Source organism: Pelophylax lessonae (genome assembly GCF_965119305.1).
Source record: "Pelophylax lessonae genome assembly, chromosome: 12".
Classification (NCBI taxonomy): domain Eukaryota; kingdom Metazoa; phylum Chordata; class Amphibia; order Anura; family Ranidae; genus Pelophylax; species Pelophylax lessonae.
In genome coordinates this window covers 12,231,559-12,254,299 of record NC_138779.1, presented here as the reverse complement: position 1 = coordinate 12,254,299, position 22,741 = coordinate 12,231,559, and the positions used below count along the sequence as shown (strand labels likewise).

Below are 22,741 nucleotides of genomic sequence, written 5' to 3'. Positions count from 1 at the left end.
TTAGAAGCCGGCTAGTTAAAGGAGACACCCATAAAAAGGAGCTGAAGCCCAGGCAGCCATAAAAGACACAAATAACATAGCTCTGTATTCACTAATGCATCAAATAATATATATATATTTTTTTAAATGCATCAATATAAATGTGACCTGGTTTCAGCCCCTTACAGTCTCTGTACAGCACAGCTCAGACTGGGAGAAGGAGAAGCATCACATATAGACAATTATATATATACAGTGCTTTAAGTGGCCCAAAAGAGGTGCCGGTACTCTATTATAGCCTATAAATTTTGTTGCCCCCCCACCCCACATCAGGGTCCCCAGAGAGCACCCCCCCTGGCCTGGGCTGGGACTCCGGAGCAGGGGGACTCACTGGTGGTGACTGGTCTGGCTCTGGAGTGGGAAATAATCTTGGGGGGGTGGGGGGGAATTGAGGGCGCAGATGTCCAAAATGAGCGTACTGGTACGCTAAGGCGCACGGAGAGGTGGCAGTATGCTCACAAGCCATATTTGGAAGTGGCGGTACTGAGTACCAGTGCATACCGGCCCACTTAAAGCACTGTATATATGTAAATATATATATATACATATATATATATATAAAAGAAGACTGAGACATGATCTTGGATATAGTGGTACCACATCCAGTATATAAATGAAAAAAAGAAGGGGGGAGAGATAACCCCCAGGAGTGGTCGGACTTTTAAGGCATCCACTAGTTAATCTCAAAAAGAAATGTACAATCCTTAAATGTATAAATACATGCAAAATTTATAGTAAAACCATATTAAAAATTCTCAGTACATCAAAAACCATCACGTAAATGAGTGAGCACAACAGTGCTGAGCAACATTCTCCTGAGCGAGAAGAACCCATAAGTGGTCCAACATGTAGCAGGGTATGTGTCTGAAGACAAGATGGCCGACCTCCTATGCCGGGGTCAGAAGGGCTCTAACGGGCAAGTTTGCCAATGGATCACTACACGTTTCACTATGCAGCTTCTTCAGGGGATCCTATTGGTGTTATAATGGTGGGTGGAGGGTACCCAATATTCTCTTGGATGAAGGCTGTGAAGTAATAGTGGTACTAGAATTGTTCCTACTGGAATTAACCACTATATGTACAGTATATATCCTTCCTGTAGAGGAGCCACAGCTGTTTGGGGACACCTCCACTGTCTCCCTGCCGGAGGGGGTATCGATCCTGATTGGATCGGCATCCATATGAGCTGTGGCTCCTTTTACTTCACAGCCTCCATCCAAGAGAATATTGGGCACCCTTCACCCCCCCCCCCCATTATAACACCAATAGGATCACCTGAAGAAGCTGCATAGCGAAACACGTAGCGATCCATTGGCAAACTTGCACAATAGAACCCTTCTGAGCCGGGCATAGGAGGTCGGCCATCTTGATGGTCTTCAGACACAGACCCTGCTACATGTTGGTTCTTCTCGCTCAGAAGCATGTTGCTTAGCACTGTTGTGCTCACTCATTTATGTGATGGTTTTTATGTACTGAGAATTATTAATATGTTATCAGAATACATTTTGTATGTATTTATACGTTTAAGGAATATACATTTCTTTATGAGATTAACTAGTGGATGCTTTAAAAGTCTGATCACTCCTGGGGGTTATCCTTTCCCCCTTTTTCTTCACATATAGCCAAGTAGTTCATGCGCTAACACACATTATTTTGATAGGAGGAGAGAACAGAGTGAAAGAGAGATGAATCCTCTGCTTCTCCTTTCACTGTCCAGTCACAGGCTTGGGGTGGGGGGGTCCAAGGGTACCATGACTTAGATAAAGTCGGTTGAATGGTAGTGGTCATTAGACTGAGGACATCAAACGGCAAAAGTACCGGAGGGGAAATCTCTGGGTTGAAGTTGAATATTGCCGTAAAAGCTACTTTTGTTATTTCATCCTTTGATGTGCTATTTATTTTTATCTGGTTGTTTTGGGCTGAAGTTCTGCCTTATGAAAATTAGAGCCTTCTTTTTTGATCCTTCAGAGAATACACTGACATTAAAAGTAACTATCTGCTAATGTGTAGATTACTGTATGGCGGTAAGTTTTCTGACCTTGTCTAATGACTTCTGTGCTTCCTCTCTCTACAGATGAGTGCAACCCATGTTATGTATACAAATCAGCTGTATATTTTTGGCAAAACGGATCCAATCCGAATAACAAATGACGTTGTCCTGAATATTTCCTGCTCTTACCCGCTGTATATGAATGTCGCTCTTAATGTGACGCTGCGCCCAATACTTGGGTAATTATTATTGCATACTTTCAGGGCCAATCTCTTGCTATCTCTTAAGATATTACATTCTAGTGTCTACTCTTCTATCTTCCATACAGTAGATGTTAAACTTACAGGTCTGTAGTTACTGATTGAACTTTAGTGAAGGTACTAAAATGGGCTTGTGCCAAGCTTCAATAGAAACAAAAGCTTAAAGCGGAGTTCCACCCAAAAGTGGAACTTCCACTCATCTGCTTCCTTCCCCCCTCCACAGCCACGTTTGGCACCTTTCAGTGGGGAGGGGGGAATGGGTTCCTGTTTTTGACAGGTACCCTTCCCAACTTCAGAGAGACAGCGGCTCAGCGCCGTCCCTTGGAGGTTCCGTCCCCTTTCTCCTTCCCCTGCCGCTGAGCCAATGAGAATGCGCAGCATGCTTCGCGCATGCGCAGTAGGGAACCGGCTGTGAAGCCGAAAAGGCTTCATTGCCAGTTTCCCTTAGAGGGAAATGGTGGCGGCAGCACCAGGCAGCCGATCTGAAAATCAGCTGGGGTGCTGACATCGTGGGCTCCCTGGACAGATAAGTGTCTATATAATAAAAGTCAGCAGCTATAGCATTTGTAGCTGCTGACTTTTATTTTTTTTCCACAGCTGGAACACCGCTTTAAATAGTTTTAGTTCCCTTTAAATATAACCGAGCCCAACTCTCTGAGGACACATGGGTGAAAATAACGGAGCCCAACTCTCTGAGGACACATGGGTGAATATAACCAAGCCCAACTCTCTGAGGACACATGGGTGAATATATATTATAAAAGCAAATCTCATAAGTTCGTCCAACATGTAAGCATTACACAATATTAACCACGTCAAGAGCAAGTCTAAGTTAAAGTTAGAAAGTTACTTAGAACCCCCAAACATTATATATAATTTTTTAGCAAAGACCCTAGAAAATAAATTGGCGATTGTCGCAATATTTTTTGTCACGCGGTATTTGCGCAGCGGTCTTTTAAATGCAATTTTTTGGGGGAAAAAATACACTTCACTGAATTTAAAAAACTAAACAGTAAAGTTAGTCCAATTGTTTTTTATGTATGTATATGTATGTTTTGTATATTGTAAAAGATGATGTTATGCTGAGTAAATAGATACCTGACATGTCACGCTTTAAAATTGCGCACACTCGTGGAATGGCGACAAACTACGATACTTAAAAATCTCCATAGGCAACGCGTTAACATTTTTAGCAGTTACCAGTTTAGATTTACAGAGGAGGTCTTTTGCTAGAATTATTGCTCTCATTCTAACAGTCGCGGCAATACCTCACATGTGTGATTTTAACACTGTTTAAATTTGTGGACGCGACTTACATATGTGTCTTCTTTGGTGCGTGAGCACATGGGGACAGGGGTGCTTTAAAAATATTTTTTTTTCTTATTTATTTTTGTACCCTGTACCTATTAAAAAAAAAAACTGATCACTTTTATTGCTGTCACAAGAAATATAATCCCTTGTGACAGTAATAGGCAGTGACAGGTACTCTTTATGGAGGGATCTGGGATCTAAAAGACCTCAAACCCCTCCTCTGCACTTCAAAGTTTTCAAAACGCCAAAATTAGCATTTTTGAATACTTTGAATTTTTAAAATCTGCACTGTTGGCTGCAGAGTAAACCAGATGTGACATTATGATGTCGCTTCCAGATTACTACATCGGAGACCCAATCCAAGCTGATTCTAGTTTAGTTCGGGACTCCGGCCAGCCAGCGGACATGCCGGCTGGTCGCTCCGGTCTCCAGGTGGAACAGGAGACCTGGGCGGAGCGGTGGAAGGGACATCTCCTTCCACTGCTTGTGATGGCAGCTGGGCAGCTATTTAGCCACATTGGTTGCTACATCATGAAAGCCGACCGTCCACTCTAAAAAACGATACTGGGGCTGCAGGCATCACCCCCAGTACAACCACTTTAACAAAATGCCGTACAGATACGTGATTTTAAGTGGTTAAGGGATCCAAAAAGAAAATCATATAGAAAAATGTGCATTAACTCTTTATTAGAGATAACAGGTTAAAAGTTAGGTTAAACATCAAAGTTGGATTAAACTTCTTGTGCCAAGTCTCAGTAAATTAGAAAAAAAAAAAGCTTAGATATAACTGAGCTCAACTCTCTGAGGATACATGGGTGTAAGCAACTTGGGCCAAGTGTTTTCAAGTAACCATGTCATCCTGAGACTTAAGGTTCCCACAGTATAAGACTTTTCAAGGCCTTTGTTTCCTACCTTCCCTCTGCTTCAGTGCTGCAGCCTCCATGAGAGACTTTGGCATTCAATGCTTGAGCATCCCCTGCCACACCGCATGGTTTCTTCCTCCTCACCCTACGACACTGCTAAATCCTGTAGTGACATTGGGGTCAGAGGAAAAAAAAAACATGGAATGCGCTGGGAGATTCTTCCAGAAATGTTGAATACTGAAGAGTCTGGTGGAGGCTGCAGCACTGGACCAATGGGTAGGAGATATGGGCTGCCTGACAGATGAGTATAAAAGCTCTTCTATTGTAGGAACATTTCTTCTTCATTTTTTTCCCAACCTAACAAGGTCACCTAAAAGAGAAATATGGGTTTTAAAAAAAAAGAAATAAACATACATACTCTATCAGTATCATACAGTATCTATGTGATTCTGCAGTGGTCACCTGTGAGCTCTAAGGCCGAGAACTGAGCAATCACACGGCTACTTATTGCTCAGTTTTCGGTCTTCTCCGAGTGAAGAGCAGTGACTGTCAGTCACAGTTCTCTGCTCTGCTCCTTCAGCACTCATAGGGGCACTGGGCAGGGGAGGGGGTGGGTGCAGCTGGCTCTAGCTCTCAGCTCAATGTTAAGAGGTGAATCCAGCTGTCAATCAGGCAGTCGAATGGATCTTGACAATATTGGTGGCAATGGTGGGAACTTTCCAGAGCCTAGAGAGGCCTTGCCATGCAAGCTGATAGCGGGAAATCTGGTTAACGGGAGAGTGAGTATGTGCACTCCTGTGACCCACAAGAGAAGTATGGACAAAAAAATGCTTTTGGTGTACTTATCCTAAATTAATTTAATTTCGCTTTTGCATAAACGCTCATTTTAAACCTTTGTGGTGCACTTGATATTGTATATCAGCTTTATTGCTTCCATCAATATACACAGAGCTGAAGAAGATATCTAATAGGTTTGCTCTTCTTTATCCTTAGTGCAAATAATGACAATTCTCTGTATAACATTATTGATGCATGGCCATATACCTGCAAGGGTTTCTAGGTAGGTAACCTTTGTCATGTGTTTATTTTCCAGGACCACAGAAATAACCGGCCCTACAGGAAATGGAAGTTTTGCAGCTGTAATGATGGCCTTTAAAGATAACACATATACAACCCCTCTCTCAGAAGATGACTCCCTGTATGTGGAAGATACCATTTACCTTTCAGTACGAGTACCAGATCTGGATGTTAACACCTCTAAACTCAAAGTGGTGAATATTTATGCCTCTCCTACCAATTCAAGTATCCAAAAGTACTATCTTCTTCAGAACGGGTAAGTACACAATACACTGGTTATGAATGCTATGTGTTCTTTGTACATTTTGACTACAGAAATAATTCACTAAATACACAGAACAATATTCCGTACCACCTTAAGGCCGGCCAGAGATGGAGCAAATTTCTATTCTTCAAACAGACAGTGTTAACAAGGAAAACCCTCGTTAAAAACAGCCGTTAGCAATAATTGCATGTAAAATCCGACAGCCCGGTTGTACTCAAGTTGATCGATCAACTTGGGTACATTTAGCCTGCCCATACATGTTTTGAGATTCGAAATGTCTATGGTTGGCTTAAGAGTACATTGCTGAAGTGTTGGCATGAAGTTCTGAACTAATCTGGACAAGCCAACTTTCTAAAGTGATATAATTCCTGGAGTTCATCTTTACAGCCCAACTCAAGTCTACATTTTGTTCAGTTTTAGAATGGGGAAGGGTTGGAACCCTTGTGAGGTGTCTGTGGCTACTTTGAGGCACTTTCTGGTTACTGATCCATGCTTGTGAAACCAGGACTAGAACTGAGGAGATGGGGTCATTATGAACACTGACAGCAATTAAAACCAGCCAAGAGGTTACTACTCTTCACCACACTGCTCACTGTCTATGTCCTCACTGGAGAGATCTTCCATCATTTTATGTCCCTGTATTTTTGGTGTCACCAGTACAGGATGTGAAAGGAAATTTTGCCTCGGACAGCAATACAAGCCTTGAGAAGGGTCTAGGTGTGGAAAATAGGAAAGTGCCAATACAATTCAGGGGTATAAGGAGTCCACCTTTATCAGGACTCCAGGAACTTGGGTATATGCAGAGGTGCTGGACTAGGGTGATGATTTGTGAACAATCCAACAATCTTTGTTCATGGGTTTCCCAGCTGCTTTAGACAGCAAGCAATACATACCTAACAGTGGATCAGGGCCATCCTAATGCATGGGTAACCCTGGACACTGCCCAGGGGCCCCAGGAGCATTGGGGACCCAAGATAATCTTGCATAACATCACACTTGCTAACCGTCCTGGATTTGCAGAGACAGTCATGCTTTTTACTAATCTGTCCTGGAATGGCTGTGTCCAGGGCGGCATCCCTGAACCTGTACTGTGCCTTCCTGATCCAAGTATTGTGCCCTTCTGCTTCCCTCCCGGTACTGTGCCCTCCTGATCCCAGTATTGTGCCCTTCTGCTTCCCTCCCAGTACTGTGTCCCTCCTGATCCCTGTATTGTGCCCTTCTGCTTCCCTCCCAGTGCTGTGCCCTCCTGATCCCAGTATTGTGCCCTTCTGCTTCCCTCCCGGTACTGTGTCCTTCCTGATACCAGTATTGTGCCCTTCTGCTTCCCTTCCGGTACTGTGTCCCTCCTGATCCCAGTATTGTGCCCTTCTGCTTCTCTTCTGGTACTGTGCCCTCCTGATCCCAGTATTGTGCCCTTATGCTTCCCTCCCGGTACTGTGCCCTCCTGATCCCAGTATTGTGCCATTCTGCTTCCCTCCCAGTGCTGTGCCCTCCTGATCCCAGTATTGTGCCATTCTGCTTCCCTCCCGGTACTATGTCCCTCCTGATCTCAGTATTGTGCCCTTCTGCTTCCCTCCCGGTACTGTGTCCCTCCTGATCCCAGTAATGTGCCCTTCTGCCTTCCTTCCGGTACTGTGCCCTCCTGATCCCAGTATTGTGCCCTTCTGCTTCCCTCCTGTTACTGTGTCCCTCCTGATCCAAGTATTGTGCCCTTCTGCTTCCCTCCTGTTACTGTGTCCTCCTGATCCCAGTATTGTGCCCTTCTGCTTCCCTTCCGGTACTGTGCCCTCCTGATCCCAGTATTGTGCCCTTCTGCTTCCCTCCTGTTACTGTGTCCCTCCTGATCCAAGTATTGTGCCCTTCTGCTTCCCTCCTGTTACTGTGTCCCTCTTGATCCCAGTATTGTGCCCTTCTGCTTCCCTCCCGGTACTGTGCCCTCCTGATCCCAGTATTGTGCCCTTCTGCTTCCCTCCCGGTACTGTGCCCTCCTGATCCCAGTATTGTGCCCTTCTGCTTCCCTCCCGGTACTGTGTCCCTCCTGATCCCAGTATTGTGCCCTTCTGCTTCCCTCCCGGGACTGTGTCCCTCCTGATCCCAGTATTGTGCCCTTCTGCTTCCCTCCCGGTACTGTGCCCTCCTGATCCCAGTATTGTGCCCTTCTGCTTCCCTCCCGGTACTGTGCCCTCCTGATCCCAGTATTGTGCCCTTCTGCTTCCCTCCCGGTACTGTGCCCTCCTGATCCCAGTATTGTGCCCTTCTGCTTCCCTCCCGGTACTGTGCCCTCCTGATCCCAGTATTGTGACCTTCTGCTTCCCTCCCGGTACTGTGCCATTTGTGTTAATTAGTCTTTGATTTATGGCGTGTTTTCTTATTGTTTAAAATCGAAGTACAAATAAATACTGTATATGTTTTATTTCTATCAACGATTAATACTTTAATTCTTAAGAGTAGGTGCATAAATTAGGGCAGGCTGGTAGGTGCCCCAAAGTATTACTTTGCCCAGGGACTCATGATGCCATTAAGACAGCCCTGCAGGGGATCTAACTCTTCCCCATACTATACATTAATTATAATATAAATGTTAGAACTACAGAGCTCTTTCAAAATGATACCAAGTTTCAGTGCAGCCTTGAATTAACATTTACATTTTTGCTTGATATGTTTCTTTTTGAAGGGGCCTTTCGCACCACCTGTTGACGGGCTACTTTGCTCAAGGCAGGCCCAACACATTGACAATCCATTGTTTCTCGATAGGCCCATTTCACAGCAATATGTAGGTCAGCATTGGATAAAATACATTTAGAAAATGCAAATTGATGTATTTCATTTGTCTCAATGCATTAAGGAGAAAATCATGTAGGTGTGAGGTGTGAATAATTTTGGGTCACAGCACAGGTATTCACTTCCTGCGTATGGCACAATCACTCCAATAAAATCCACTCCATAGAAATGCAAATTGAAGACTTTAATGCTGAATAACAGAAACAATATAACGAACACATGCCTGGACTTGTTCAGCTATAATACACATATAAATAATGAAGATATGCCATGTATTGTCATTCTATAAATTACAGTATATACTGTACTGTATATAAAATGAACACATCCCATATATTGTTCAGCTGTATTAGTATATGCCAGTATTGTGTTCTAATCTTTAGATTACAGTAACCGAAAGCTAATGAAAGGTTTCTATATCCAGGTGCCCATCCAGCCAAATATCTTCTGACCAGCTAACAGTGGACAGCAATGGAGTCAACATTGAATCTCGGTTTGCTATGAAAGTCTTCCAGATTGCCAATTCTAACACCGTCTATCTCTATGCCGATCTTTCACTCTGCACTAATAATTGTACCACGGTAAGACTCAATATACATATAGAGACTGTTCTGTGATTTCTGTGCCTGAAGAAGGAGGCGGGGTTATTTTTAGCCATACACACATACTAGCACCAGTTTAGGCAGGAGCAGAATATCCTACCTGCATGTCCTTGGAGGAAACTAACACAAGCAAAACATGCAAACTCCAGGCAGATGATGTTCTGGATAGCATTCAATTTGAGGTTCCCAGTGTTACAAGGATAACTATCAAACGACTGTGCTGCCCCAATGTCCTCAGCTGGCTTTCTAATCATTGCATGGCCTAATTAAGATGCTTGGAGGTGTTTATGGACTGAAAATTTGAAGAACAAAAAAAATTCCACACCAAACAAGGATACAAGCTTCCCTATTGATTATCTGATCTGCTGCTGCTAACCAAGCAGGTAGAACAGTGCTGTGTGTAATGAGCACGTTAGTTTAATTAATGGCCAACTCCACTTCTGGCTTCTGATATTGAGATACCACCATCAGAATTCACAGCTCTGTCCATCTGCTGCAGTCATAACATGGGACGAGCTAGGGTTTGGCCCAAACCCAAGTCTATCCTTAACAAAGACAATTGATGGCATCATGCCTATCTAAAAACATAAACAATTGATGGTTTCATGCCCATCCCTCATAATGACAATGGACGGTTTCATGCCCACCCCTAACAATAACAATTGGTGGTTTTATGCCCATCCCTAACAAGGACAATTAATGGTTTCATGCCCACCCTTAACAAAGACAATTGATGGTTTTATGCTCATCACTAACAACGACAATTGATGGTTTCATGCCCATCCCTAACAAAGACAATTTATGGTTTCATACCCATTCATAAGACAATTGATGGTTTCATGCCCACCCTTAACAAAGACAATTGATGGTTTTATGCTCATCCCTAACAAAGACAATTGATGGTTTCACGCCCATCCCTAATAAAGACAATTGATGGTTTCATGCCCATCCCTAACAAAGACAATTGATGGTTTCATGCCCATCCCTAACAAAGACAATTGATGGTTTCATGCCCATCCCTAACAAAGACAATTGATGGTTTCACGCCCATCCCTAATAAAGACAATTGATGGTTTCATGCCCATCCATAAGACAATTGATGGTTTCATGCCCATTCATAACAAAGAAAGTTGATGGTTTCATGCCCGTCCCTAACAAAGACAATTGATACTTTCATGCCCATCCCTATTAAAGGCAATTGATGGTTTCATGCCCATCCTTAACAAAGACAATTGATGGCTTAATGCCCATCCATAACAAAGACAATTGAGGGTTTCATACCCCTCCCTAATAAAGACAATCAAGGTTTTCATGCCCATCCATAACAAAGACAATTGGAGGATTCATGTCCCTCCCTAATAAAGACAATTGATGGTTTCATGCCCATCCCTGACAAAGACAATTGATGGTTTCATGCCCATCCCTAGCAAAGACAATTGATACTTTCATGCCCATCCCTATTAAAGACAATTGATGGCTTAATGCCCGTCCATAATAAAGACAATTGATGGTTTCATGCTCATCCCTAATAAAGACAATTGATGGTCTCATGCCCATCCCTAACAAAGACAATTGATGGTTTCATGCCCATTCCTAAGAAAGAGATATGATGGCGTCACACTCATCTCTAATATAGACAATTGTTGGTGCCATGCTGCCCTGGTACAATGTAGAATAAATAGGTAATTGGGGAAAATGGCTTAGAGAGACTGAAACCAATGTGGAGGGGAAATGCAAACTATTCCAGGGAAGTCTCATTATTGGAGTGAAAGAAGAACCCTGTGTGCCCGCATTCTCCACTGATTCCAGATAAAGGAACATGAAGAGGATGTTGTGACTTTAGCATAGCTGGGGTGTTTCTTGGATACAATTTGCAATTCCTTCATCAATTTCACCTGTATGGAATTTTTGTTGAATTACTTTTATTTCCCTACAGACCTGCAGCTCTCAATCCAAATCAGGAGATTCCCAGACCATTGCAGGAAGAGTCGGCATCTTTTTGGATGCAGGTAAGTCAAGTCATGTTAACAGTTTTGTTACAGTAATTTTCTGTGTTCCTTCAGTCACATATATTGAAGCCCAATTCCAGACAAAACATTTATTTTTTTGTTTTGGACAATGTGGAGGAAGGCTTAAAGCTTCTATCAATTTTTAACTGCTGTCTTTGTTCCCTTTGGGTGGGATTTTCTCTCACTTCCTGTTCTGTCTGACACCTGTCACCTGAACAGGAAGTAAGGAGCAACTCCCCAGAGGGGACAAAGCAGTAAAAGCCTGCAGAGGTTCCAACCCTTTACCATCATAATATAGAAAAAAAATATTTATTGCTCCATGCGTCACGTATATTTACCAGACCAAAAAGGCAGCACGGTGTCCATTGTTAGGATTTATTGTCAGGGATTACAAACGCTTTCACTTCCACTACACAATTATGTCAGCCTACAGTGAATGTGAATATCATACGATATATCCAGAAGAATGAGTATCAGTCCGGTTGAGGTCTCCAATTAACAGATATGTTTTTCTTTATTTCCAGCTGATACCAGTTACTATTTAGATAACGGATCTACTAGAGGTAAGTAATCTCTTACATTGAGAATTGTAATGGTTTAAAGTGGTGTAGCTAAACATGTTTAACCCCTTTACAGCAACAATACCCTTATATGTGGGGGCAGGGCTGGTTGACCTCAACATCCAGCCCCTGCATATATGCAATGCTGTCTTGTTTGGGGAGCGCTCCACCAGTACCCCCAGAACTGTGACTGAGCTGTCACCAACAGCTAACAGTCAACTGCTGACAATCAGCAGTTGGTAGGATTGACTTTGGATGATGTCAGCGCTGTGCAGCCAACTACAGCGCATCATGATCAGGAGACCCTCCTACCGGCCTTTGAACATCAGGGCCCATTTAAAGCACCAGCTCCCACCAGTATAAAGGGGTTAAAGCTGAGTTATATTAAATCATCTAAGTTTCCAGGTAAAAAACCGATAGGGGTACCATATTACCTGCCAAAGGATTTGTATTTCTGTCAGTCCAGTCTTGCAGTTTTCACAGCATTGGCACACAGCACAGCCAGGAGGGTGACACCGCTTTCTCTCATGTCCTCCTTCCACCCTAGTCTGCTGATTGGGCAGTGAAGGAGCAGTAACACACTGATTAGGTAATCTCCCTGATCACTTTGCTCTCTCATTCTATCAGCATGTTCCTTTTAACACATTTACATGCAACACATGATTGGTACCCCATCCTTGTGCTGTTTCTTCCTCTCACATTCTAGCCCTGCTGTACAGGGACTGCAGGAGGCTGATACCAGGGCACATTCAAGTACTTACACTACAAAAATATGGTCTCCCCTTTTTTATTTTTCTCCAAAGTTTCCTTTTGAGCTTTTGTAGATTCAGGTTACTGGCCACAAAAATAATAAACTCCCCCAAAGAGATATGTAAAATGTTCTATTTCGCCCCATTTCATCTGCCTAATTCTAACAATGACAATGATTAGGGGTTATTATCTATCCCTATATTTCTCTACATACATTTTGTATTTATCTAAGTATCTATTGATATCAGTTTTATTGTTAAAGCAATAGGGTGGAGGGTTATCAGCACTGAATAATGTAGATGAATTTGGTGCCCTTGGTGGCTAATAAGCACCTTCATTTTAGCTGTGCCACATCCTATAAATTGCATATAATTGGAGTTCAAAGAGAAAAATAATGGACTTTACAGGCGCTATGCCCATAAAGTCCATTTTTTACCTTCGAGCTCCAAATATATGCAGGCTATCAGCACTGACTGAGATGTTCAGTTAGAGAGAGACAGTCTGAAGGCAAACAGCTTCTGTTGTGTTGTCTTTGGAGAACACATAAAGTTCTGTGACACCAACATCATAGATGTATATCCTGTAATAAATATTTTTTGGTTGTATTTATTCCCCCTACTGAACAGATTTCACATCACTTCCTTTGTGGTCAACACAACTAAAGTAGAGGGGGATCTCTCTAATAAATGGAACAGATTTGAGACGTAACTCAGAGATATGCGGCACCACATCCAAAAAATACCTTACAAAAGAAATGGAACGATGAATAGGACTTTAAAGTTAGCCACTGGTAATCACATAAGGTAACACAAGTACTCAACAGATAAAAAATATGAAATCTATTATGGAAACATGATAAAAAATATTAAAACCATATCATAGGGAAAAAAAATATATATGGTACATACTAGTGATCGACCGATAACGTTTTTTCGTTGCCGATACTGATATTTTGGCCAATTCATATCGGTACCGATATTTTCGCACATTTAAAAAAAATATATTTTTTATTTTTTTTCATGACAGGTACTTTTGTGGAGGGATATGGGGGTCTAAAAGACCCCAAACCCCCTCCTCTGCACTTAAAAGCATTCAAAACGCCAAGTTTTGAATGCTGTCATTTTTTAAAATCTGGCACCAGTACGTGGAAGTGATGTCATGACATCACTTCCGGGTTTTTGCATGGAGACCCGATCAGAGCCAAATGTGGCTTTGATCGGGTCTTCGGTGGCCGCGCAGGCTGGTTGCTCTGGTCTCTCGGTGGGACGGGAGACCCAGACTAGCCACGGAAGGCGGCAGGATGTCATGACATAATTTCCTGTTTTTGCATGGAGACCCGATCAGAGCCGAATGCGACTTTGATCGGGTCTTCGGCGGCCATGCAGGCTGGTTGCCCTGGTCTCTCGTTGGGACGGGAGACCAAGACGAGCCACGGAAGGCAGCAGGAGGGGGGGAAACATCCCCTCCCGCTCCTTGTAATGACAGCCGAGAGGCTTCTCAGCCGAACCGGTTGTCATTACAAGTCAGCCGACCCTCGGCTATGGACGCCGGTACTGGGGTGATGCCTCTAGCTGCAGGCATCACTCCGGTACAGCACTTTCCCGAAATTTCGGCAATATCGGCAACCTCAGGGGGCGATTCCGATATATCGGGGAAAGTGCAGATCGGCCCTCGATATAAATCGGCTTCGCCGATAATCGGTCAATACTGTACATACAGTACAGTATGTCCCCAGATGAGGTGGGTATATAGCACAAGAACCTGTTACATGCCCGTATCAAACTAAGATCTGGTATAAAGGAACACAGAATCTACGATAATCTTTTGGATATCTGGGCCAAACAAGAATCTCAAGCATCATAAGCCAATGGATCGCTACGTGTTTCGCTTACAGCTTCCTTGGTACCTGACCCCAAGGGGGAAACATGAAGCACCCAGACCAGCATAATGGCATAAGGAAAGTTCCCACACACATCAGTTCCAAAGTGGGATGTGTACATCAAATACTCTATAGCCAAAACAGCAAGAGTTCTGTCCTAGGGCCATACAAACTTTGTAAAGTAGCCACAAATGGCAGATGGATTTCAATCCCACTTGTAGTAGGTGGTAACTAGGTCGTCCCCCCAATCTCGGGAGTCCCCCCTGTCACAACTTCTCTCTTCTGGAATATGGAGCTACTGTGCCTACGTGTGCCGATCCTCGCCGTGAGATAGCCCTCCGACTGGAGGACTCGGGATACGTCCACCTATATATTTTTTCCATATGATATGGTTTTAATATTTTTATCATGTTGTCATAATACATTTTTTAATTTTTTTATCTGTTGAGTACTTCGCTGTGGGATTACCAGTGGCTAACTTTAAAGTCTTATTCCTCCTTCCATTTCTTTTGTAATCTCTCTATTAAAGTGTACATCCAACCAATTTTTTTTTTTTTAGCTTTGGAATTAGTTAAGAAGGATGATGACCTATTTTGGGCCTTTATTGCCATGTTGGGATATGTTAGAGACATTTTCCTTTTGCTTACTGTCCTAGAAATGACAATTTCACCGAACAAGAAGTGAGAGAAAATCTCCAACAGCTACACAGACAGAAACCATTTTTCTGAGTACGGAAAGGCCAATGTACCTGTCAGCTTTTTTTTATTGCTGTCTGTGTCCTTGTACCAGACTTTCCCTCACTTCAAAGCTGGTAAAGCCGTTGTCACCTTAACAGTATATGAGGGTAAATCTCTCAAATGCTGCCAAGCTATGCAATAATTAAAAAGTAAAATTTTGGTTGGACATACTCTTTAAATTCTCACAATGTCAATCTGGTGTATAAGTTGGCTTTCTTTAGATTGAAACTACAATGAATCTTCCATAAAGACAGCCCTTCCCGCTCCATTCCTAATATCTCTTGTGTGTTCTTCCAGGTTTCTCCATGCCTTGGACTTTGTCTGCTCTGATCTTCTCCTGGATCTTAATGAAGCTGATGTAAACCCTACAGGAACCAACCTAACCGGCACCATGAGACTTCGTCATAACGTCAACCCCAATGCTCTCTGCAGAGAGAAGTTATGAAGGAATCTTGTATCTACTTCTTTTTCTGTGGATGGTGTTGGCTGCATCTTATATAACGCTACCTAAGATAACCTTGCCGCTATGCGTTCTGATTATCTCTCATATTGTACAGAGCTGATATCCTGCTTTTTGTCTTAAAGCCTGCTTTATACTTGAACTATTTATTGTGTTGTATTTATTGAACAGTACGAATTGTTAATGGAGTAGACAATATATAGATATTTTGTATCACTGGAGAGCACACTATGTACTTTTTATTGATCTTTAATATATAATAAACTGCAAACTAATGTCATTCAAATAGTTTCTTTGCATTTATATTCCGTTATTACAGGTGCTACGGTCAGGAAAAGGTGGCTCCTAAGGCATAGATAAATCCAAAAACCAACATTTTTTATATTGTAGCTTACCGGCCCTTAGATGTAGTGGTTGCATTTTGCAGATCTCTGTTGGCTGTGGAGTACAGAGGGTGAGGGGATCTTTGGGTAAGGAAAGATTTGTGCTTGGCAGAAGGGGGGGGGGGGTTGGGGATTTTGCGGTTGTCTTTTTTGCCTGTGTGTTACAGTTATAAAGCCCTGACCCCTACATTCTGTGTGCTATTTACTCCTGACCTCTGTGCTCTGTGAGTTATATACTCCTGACCCATGTGCTTTGTGAGTTATATACTCCTGACCTCTGTGCTATGTGAGTTATATACTCCTGACCCCTGTGCTCTGTGAGTTATATACTCCTGACCCCTGTGCTCTGTGAGTTATATACTCCTGACCCCAGTGCTCTGTGAGTTATTGATCCCCTGACCTCTTCACTCTGTTCTTTACATACTCCTGACCCCTGAAATCTGTGTGGTATACACTCCTGACTAGGAATGAGATTCAGGTTTGGGTATATCATGGGTCTTAGGTGCCCACTCATGGTTCACGGACCTGCCCCATAGTGAACAACTAAACATAATGCACTTCATGGCCTTCAAACTTAGCTCAGATGGTTCAGAAGGGTCATTAGGGGGCTTTTAAATAAGTCAACCCCTTCAATATAACAATTTGGGTCCCAGGCAGCCATATCTATAATGTGCTTTGGCTGTAATAGTGAAAGTTTAGGAAGTGCTGCTGATAAAGTGCATTAGGGCAGATTTCTCTAGGCCTTGTAAGCACTGGTCTCTTTAAGTCAGGGTTTCTCAACCAGGGTTCCTCCAGAGGCTGCTAGGGGTTCCTTGAGCAATAAGCAATTTCTTATTCTCAGATAAGTTCCCACTGTCACCATTGATCTTTTTAGCGATCCGCAAGAGAGTAATTCTTCCCAATGACCACAAGTGTAGGGAGCATTCTTCCCACTGACCATCACACTAATGCATCATGAGTTCTAGATATAGTCAAGTTTAGCAGGGGTTCCCTGAGACCATAAAGTTTTTTTCAAGGGTGCCTCTGTGTTGAAAATGTTGAGAAACGTTGCTTTTACCACTTCACCCCCGGAAGGTTATCCTCCCTTAATGACCAGGCCATTATTTGCGATGAGGCACTGCATTACTTTAATCAACAATTGCGCAGTCGTGCGACGCTGTACCCAAATAAATTTTTTTCCTCACAAAAAGAGCTTTCTTTTGGTGGCATTCGATCACCTCTGCTGTTTTTATTTTTTGCGCTATAACCAAAAAAATGACCGACAATTTTAAAAAAGAAAACAATATTTTTTACATATATTTTACATATATTAAAAATCTTACCCAAATATATATATATATATATATATATATATATATATATATATATATATATATATATACACACTATATATATATATATATATATATATATATATATATATATAATTACACAAAACACTATATATATTTATATATATATATATATATATATATATATATATATATATATATATATATATATATATTACACAAAAAACTATATATATATATATATATATATATATATAGTTATATACACACTATATATACAGTATCTTTATATATACAGTATCTATATATACAGTATATATATATATATATATATATATATACACACACTATATATATATATTTATATATAGAGAGAGTTATATACGAACTGTATATATATATATATATATATATATATAGTTACATACACACTGTATATATATAGATATATATATAGTTACATACACACTGTATATATATAGATATATATATAGTTACATACACACTATATATATATATATATTTATATATACATATGTACACAAACACACAGTATAAGGTAGTAGCAATAGTAGTGGGTACTTGCACAGATTTGCTTGTAGGCACTGTGTCTGTGGCTGAGCCCGGGAGAAAGCATGCGACTGCAGTATAGAGCAAAGCCGCTGCTTCCTGTGTATGGCGCCTCCTGTCACAGGCGGAGTGCATCAGATATCACTCCGCCTGTGAGCCGGTCATATACTGGAAGTAGCGGCACCGCTCAGTAAATGACAGCTGAGCCGGGACTCAGGGGAGACTTGGGGACACCGCGGGAGACTCGCCTGCTGGGATTTAGTCAGTATTTGCTCCATAAGACGCACAGACATTTCCCCTCATTTTTTGGGGCGGAAAAAGTGTGTCTTATGGAAAAAAAAAATATGGTATTTTGCTACATATTTTTGGTTAAAAAAATCCCTATAAGTGTATATTGATTGGTTTGCACAAAAGTTATAGCGTCTACAAAGGATGGGATATTTTTATAGAGTTTTTTTTTGTTTTGTTTTTTACTAGTAATGGCAGCGATCAGCAACTTATATATCGGGACTGCGACATTGCAGAAGAGAAATCTGCCACCTAACTGACACTTTTAGCCCTTTTTTGGGGACCAGTGATACCAATGCAGTGATCAGTGCTAAAAATATGCACTGTCACTGTACTAATGACACTGGCTGGGAAGAGGTTAACATCAGGGGCGATCAAAGGGTTAAATGTGCTCCTAGGGAGTGCTTGCTAACTGTGGGGGGGGGGGTTGCTTTGACGGGGGGGAAAGACAGAGATCCGTGTTCCTGCTTAGCAGAAACACAAGATTTCTATCTTCTCCCCTGTCAGAATGGCGATCTGCCTTGTTTACATAGGCAGACCGCCGTTCTGCCTCTCGCGGGTGGCTGGCGGACATCTGCTGATTGGCTCCCCCTCTGTCCAATCGCCGGCATGATCGGGTCTCCGCACGCCCCCTAGAGGCTATTGCACAAAATAAAGTACAGGTACATGATTTTGTGCAATAGAGCTACTTTGCCACAGTCAATATGCGTTACGCGGTCGGCAAGTGGTTAAGTAGATGCAAACCCTTACTGAATGTCCTGTTGGTAACAAAATTCTATGTATCTTAGAGAATTAGAGGGTGGGAGGAGGGAAGGGCTTTAACCTTTTATTAGCCTTTGTTAAATCTTAATACTTCTGATTTCCAGCAGCCTTATTTCAGCCTGCACTACAGTGATAACAGACTGCATGTGTTTTTTCACAGGGTATATGTCCCAATTGTTGCTAGCTATAATTGTTTTATTTTTCACAGGCCTTATTTATATGGTGACAACAATGGAATATGCCTTGGAAACATGCATCAGCAAAGAAGCCCACAGTACAGTTTTTGGAGAGCATGTGATATAGTGATTTACAGGCAATCTCATGGGAGGCAGGGCAGAACATTGCAACCCATAACATAAAGTGTTATTTTCATGAAAGCTAGCCAATTAAAAAAAGGTTTTTCAAGTGAGATGTTCAAGCTAGTTAGTGGTTGGGTTTACATTTAAGAGACAATGATTGAGTTTTTTTTTAATTGGGGGGGGGGGGGGGTGATGTGGTGTTTTCTTGCACACTACTTTAACGCAGGGAGGTGCTGCACACAGGGGGTGTCAGCAACAAGTTTATCTTTTGAGGCCCCAAAATTAAAAAATAGGCCACAGCAAAGTATGCCTCCCTCCCCCAAAAAAATCTGCAGCTATTATATTCCCTAATTGGATGCAGGCACCATTTTCCTCCTGGCTTCTATGATTTTTTAATAGAGAGATGTTGGGTGCAATGGGACCAACAGGACCACCCACTGATCGAATTTCAAACGGTTGGTTTGGGACCGGCCAAAATTTGCTCAGTGTATGGCCAGCCTTATATAGATGAAAGGAATTCCGGCCATTTCTTTACAAACAGAACAAAGCTGCCGGGAACTGTCATTTTGCCATCAATTTGAACCCACTTTTTTCTTTGTAATTGTCGGTGTTGCTGTATTAGGTTCTATAAACATCACAGATCTGCCGCTTCACCTAGAAGGGTCAGGCCAGGGTATTTAACGGAGTTTTGCATTTTTAATGTTTCACTTTAAACATCACTAACATCCCAATATCAAATTGAATTTTTTATTTTTTTTTCTTGTTTTAAAACATATCTCCCAGGATAGTGGTCCCTAAAGACATAGATAAGTGAGTTTGGGGTGGAGGAACTTGACTGGCCTGCACCTCAACCCGACAGAACACCATGTATAGCTGCAAAGAGTGGGCCAACCTAATAATAAACCCTATAGACTAAGAGTGCGATGCCAATAAAGTTCATGTGTGTGTAAAGGCAGGCGTCCCAATACTTTTGGTAATATAGTGTATATTTCATCTCATGTATTCCTACTCATCTAGAAGCAGCTGCTCCTCTTCCTATCCCATCTCCTTCATCCCATGCCCCCCCTCCTCCTCCAGTCTCCTCCATCTCATTTTCTTCTCCATTTCTATTCCATGTCCTCCTCCTGCAGTCCCGTCTCCCCCGTCCCATGTCCTCCTCCTTCAACATCCCATGTCCTCTGACTCCTCCAGTCCCATCTCCTCCATTCAATGTCCTCCTCCTCCTCCAGTCCCATCTCCTCCATCCAATGTCCTCCTCCTCCAGTCCCATCTCTTCAATCCTATGTCCTCCCCTCCAGTCCCATTGCCTCCATCCCGTGTCCTCCTCTTTCAGTCCCATGTACTCTATCCCAGGTCCTCCTACTTCTCCATCCCATGTCCTCCTTCTCCTCCTTCAGTCCCATGCCCCCATCCCATGTCCTCCTCCTCCTGCAGTCCCATCTCCTCCATGCTATGTTCTCCTCCTGCAGACCCATCTCCTCCATCATATGTCCTCATCCTCCAGTCCCATCTCTTTAAGTCCCATCTCCTCCAGTCCCATCTCCTCCTCCTCGAAATCCAATCTCCTCCATCATATGTCCTCATCCTCCAGTCCCATCTCCTTCAGTCCCATCTCCTCCAGTCCCATCTTCTCCTCCTCGAAATCCCACCTCCTCCATCCCATGTCCTCCTCCAGTCCCATCTCCCTTATCCTATGTCCTTCTCCTCCTCCAGTCCCATCTCCTCTATCCCATATCCTCCTCCTCCAGTCCCATCGCCTCGATCACGTGTCATCCTTCTTAAGTCCAATCTCCTCCATACCATGTTGTACTTCTCTAATGCAATCTCTTCCATTCTATTTCCTCCTCCTCCAGTCTCCTCTATCTCATGTGAACCCCCATTTCTATGCCATGTCCTCCAGTTCCAACTCTCCCATCCCATGTCCTCCTCCTTCACCATCCCATGTCCTCCTCCTCCTCCAGTCCCATCCCCTCCATCCCACTTCCTCCTCCTCCTGCAGTCCCATCTCCTCCATCCTATGTCCTCCTCCACCAGTCCAATGTTCCTCTCTTCCAAAACATGTCCTCCCCTCCAGTCCAATCGCCTCCATCCCATGTCCTCCTCTTTCAGTCCCATGTACTCTATCCCATGTCCTCCTACCTCTCCATCCCATGTCCTCCTCTTTCAGTCCCATGTACTCTATCCCATGTCCTCCTACTTCTCCATCCCATGTTCTCCTTCTCCTCCTACAGTCCCATGCTCCCCATCCCATGTCCTCCTCCTCCTGCAGTCCCATCTCCTCCATCATATGTCCTAATCCTCCAGTCTCATCTCCTTCAGTCCCATCTCCTCCAGTCTCCTCCAGTCTCATCTCCTTCTCCTCCTAATGCCATCTCTTCTGTTCCATGTCCTCCTCCAGTCCCATCTCCTTAATCCCATACCTGCACCCCCATCTCCTCCATCCTATGTTTACCTCCTTCAGAACCTTCTCCTGCATCCTATGTCTTCCTCCTCCAGTCCCATCTTTTCCATATCATGTCCTTCTCCTCCAATCCCATCCCCTCCATCCTGTATCCTCCTCCAGTCCCATCTCCTCCATCTGGATATTTTATCCATTACCTCCTGCCTGGTTGTCCTTGTCTTTGGAAGCGCTAATTTTCCCCATTTTTCTGTTTGTATGGTGCCCATCTCCTCCATCCCATTTACTCCAACCCATGTTCTCCTCTTTCAGTCCCATGAATTCCATCCCATGTCCTCCTCCATCTCCATCCCATGTCCTTCTCATCTTCCACCAGTCCCATCGCCCAAATCCCATATCCTCCTCCAGTCCTGCCTCCTTCATACCATGTTCTCTTTCTCCTTCATCCCATGTCCTCCTCCTCCTGCACTCCCATCTCCTCCTTTCTATGTCTTCCCCCTTCAAAACCCTCTTCTCCATCCTATGTCCTTCTCCTTCAGTCCCACCTTTTTCATCCCATGTCCTCCTCCTCCAATCCTATCTCCTAATCCCAAGTCCTCCATCCCAAGACCTCCTCCCAGTCCGATCTCCTCCATCCCATGTCCTCCTCCTCCTCCAGCCCCATCTCCTCCATTCCATGTTCTCCTCCTTTAGTTCCATCGCCTCCATCCCATTTCCTCCTCCAGTCCTATCTCCTCCATCTCATTCCCTCCTCCAATCCAATTACCTCTATACCAAGTTCTCCTCTTTACCATACCACGTACTCCAACCCATGCCCTCCTCCTTTTCCATTCCATGTCCTCTTCCTTCTCCAGTCCCATCTCCTCCATCTCATGTCCTCCTCCTTCTCCATCCCATATTCTCCTTTTCCTCAAGTCCCATCCCCACAATACCATGTTCTCCTTCTCCTCCAGTCCCATCTACTGCATCATATGTCCTCCTCCTGACCCAACTCATCCATCCCATGTCCTCCTCCACTAGTCCTATAGTCTCCAACCCATGTCCTCCTCCTTCAGTTCCATATCCTCCATCCCATATCCGCCTCCAGTCCCATCTCCTTCATACCATGTTCTCCACCTCCTTCATCCCATGTCCTCCACCCCATGTCCTCCACCTTCTCCATCTTA

At 43.2% G+C, this 22,741-nt stretch overlaps 1 protein-coding gene and 1 long non-coding RNA gene across 2 annotated transcripts in view; one reads left to right on the top strand and one right to left on the bottom strand.

Moving 5' to 3' along the window:
* LOC309568270 (uncharacterized protein) overlaps nucleotides 1-15,485 on the top strand; it is a gene marked incomplete at both ends in the record, with an annotated part of 76,595 nt that extends 61,110 nt beyond the window's left edge. The window contains 6 exons of the mRNA XM_082273939.1: nucleotides 2,114-2,268; nucleotides 5,557-5,796; nucleotides 9,011-9,167; nucleotides 11,125-11,197; nucleotides 11,722-11,760; nucleotides 15,421-15,485. Coding sequence (XP_082130065.1) covers nucleotides 2,114-2,268; nucleotides 5,557-5,796; nucleotides 9,011-9,167; nucleotides 11,125-11,197; nucleotides 11,722-11,760; nucleotides 15,421-15,485 — 729 coding nt within the window. The remainder of the gene's footprint in view (nucleotides 1-2,113; nucleotides 2,269-5,556; nucleotides 5,797-9,010; nucleotides 9,168-11,124; nucleotides 11,198-11,721; nucleotides 11,761-15,420) is intronic.
* LOC309567853 overlaps nucleotides 1-22,741 on the bottom strand; it is a 1,051,047-nt gene that overhangs the window by 687,387 nt on the left and 340,919 nt on the right. The gene's annotated exons all lie outside the window — the stretch shown is intronic.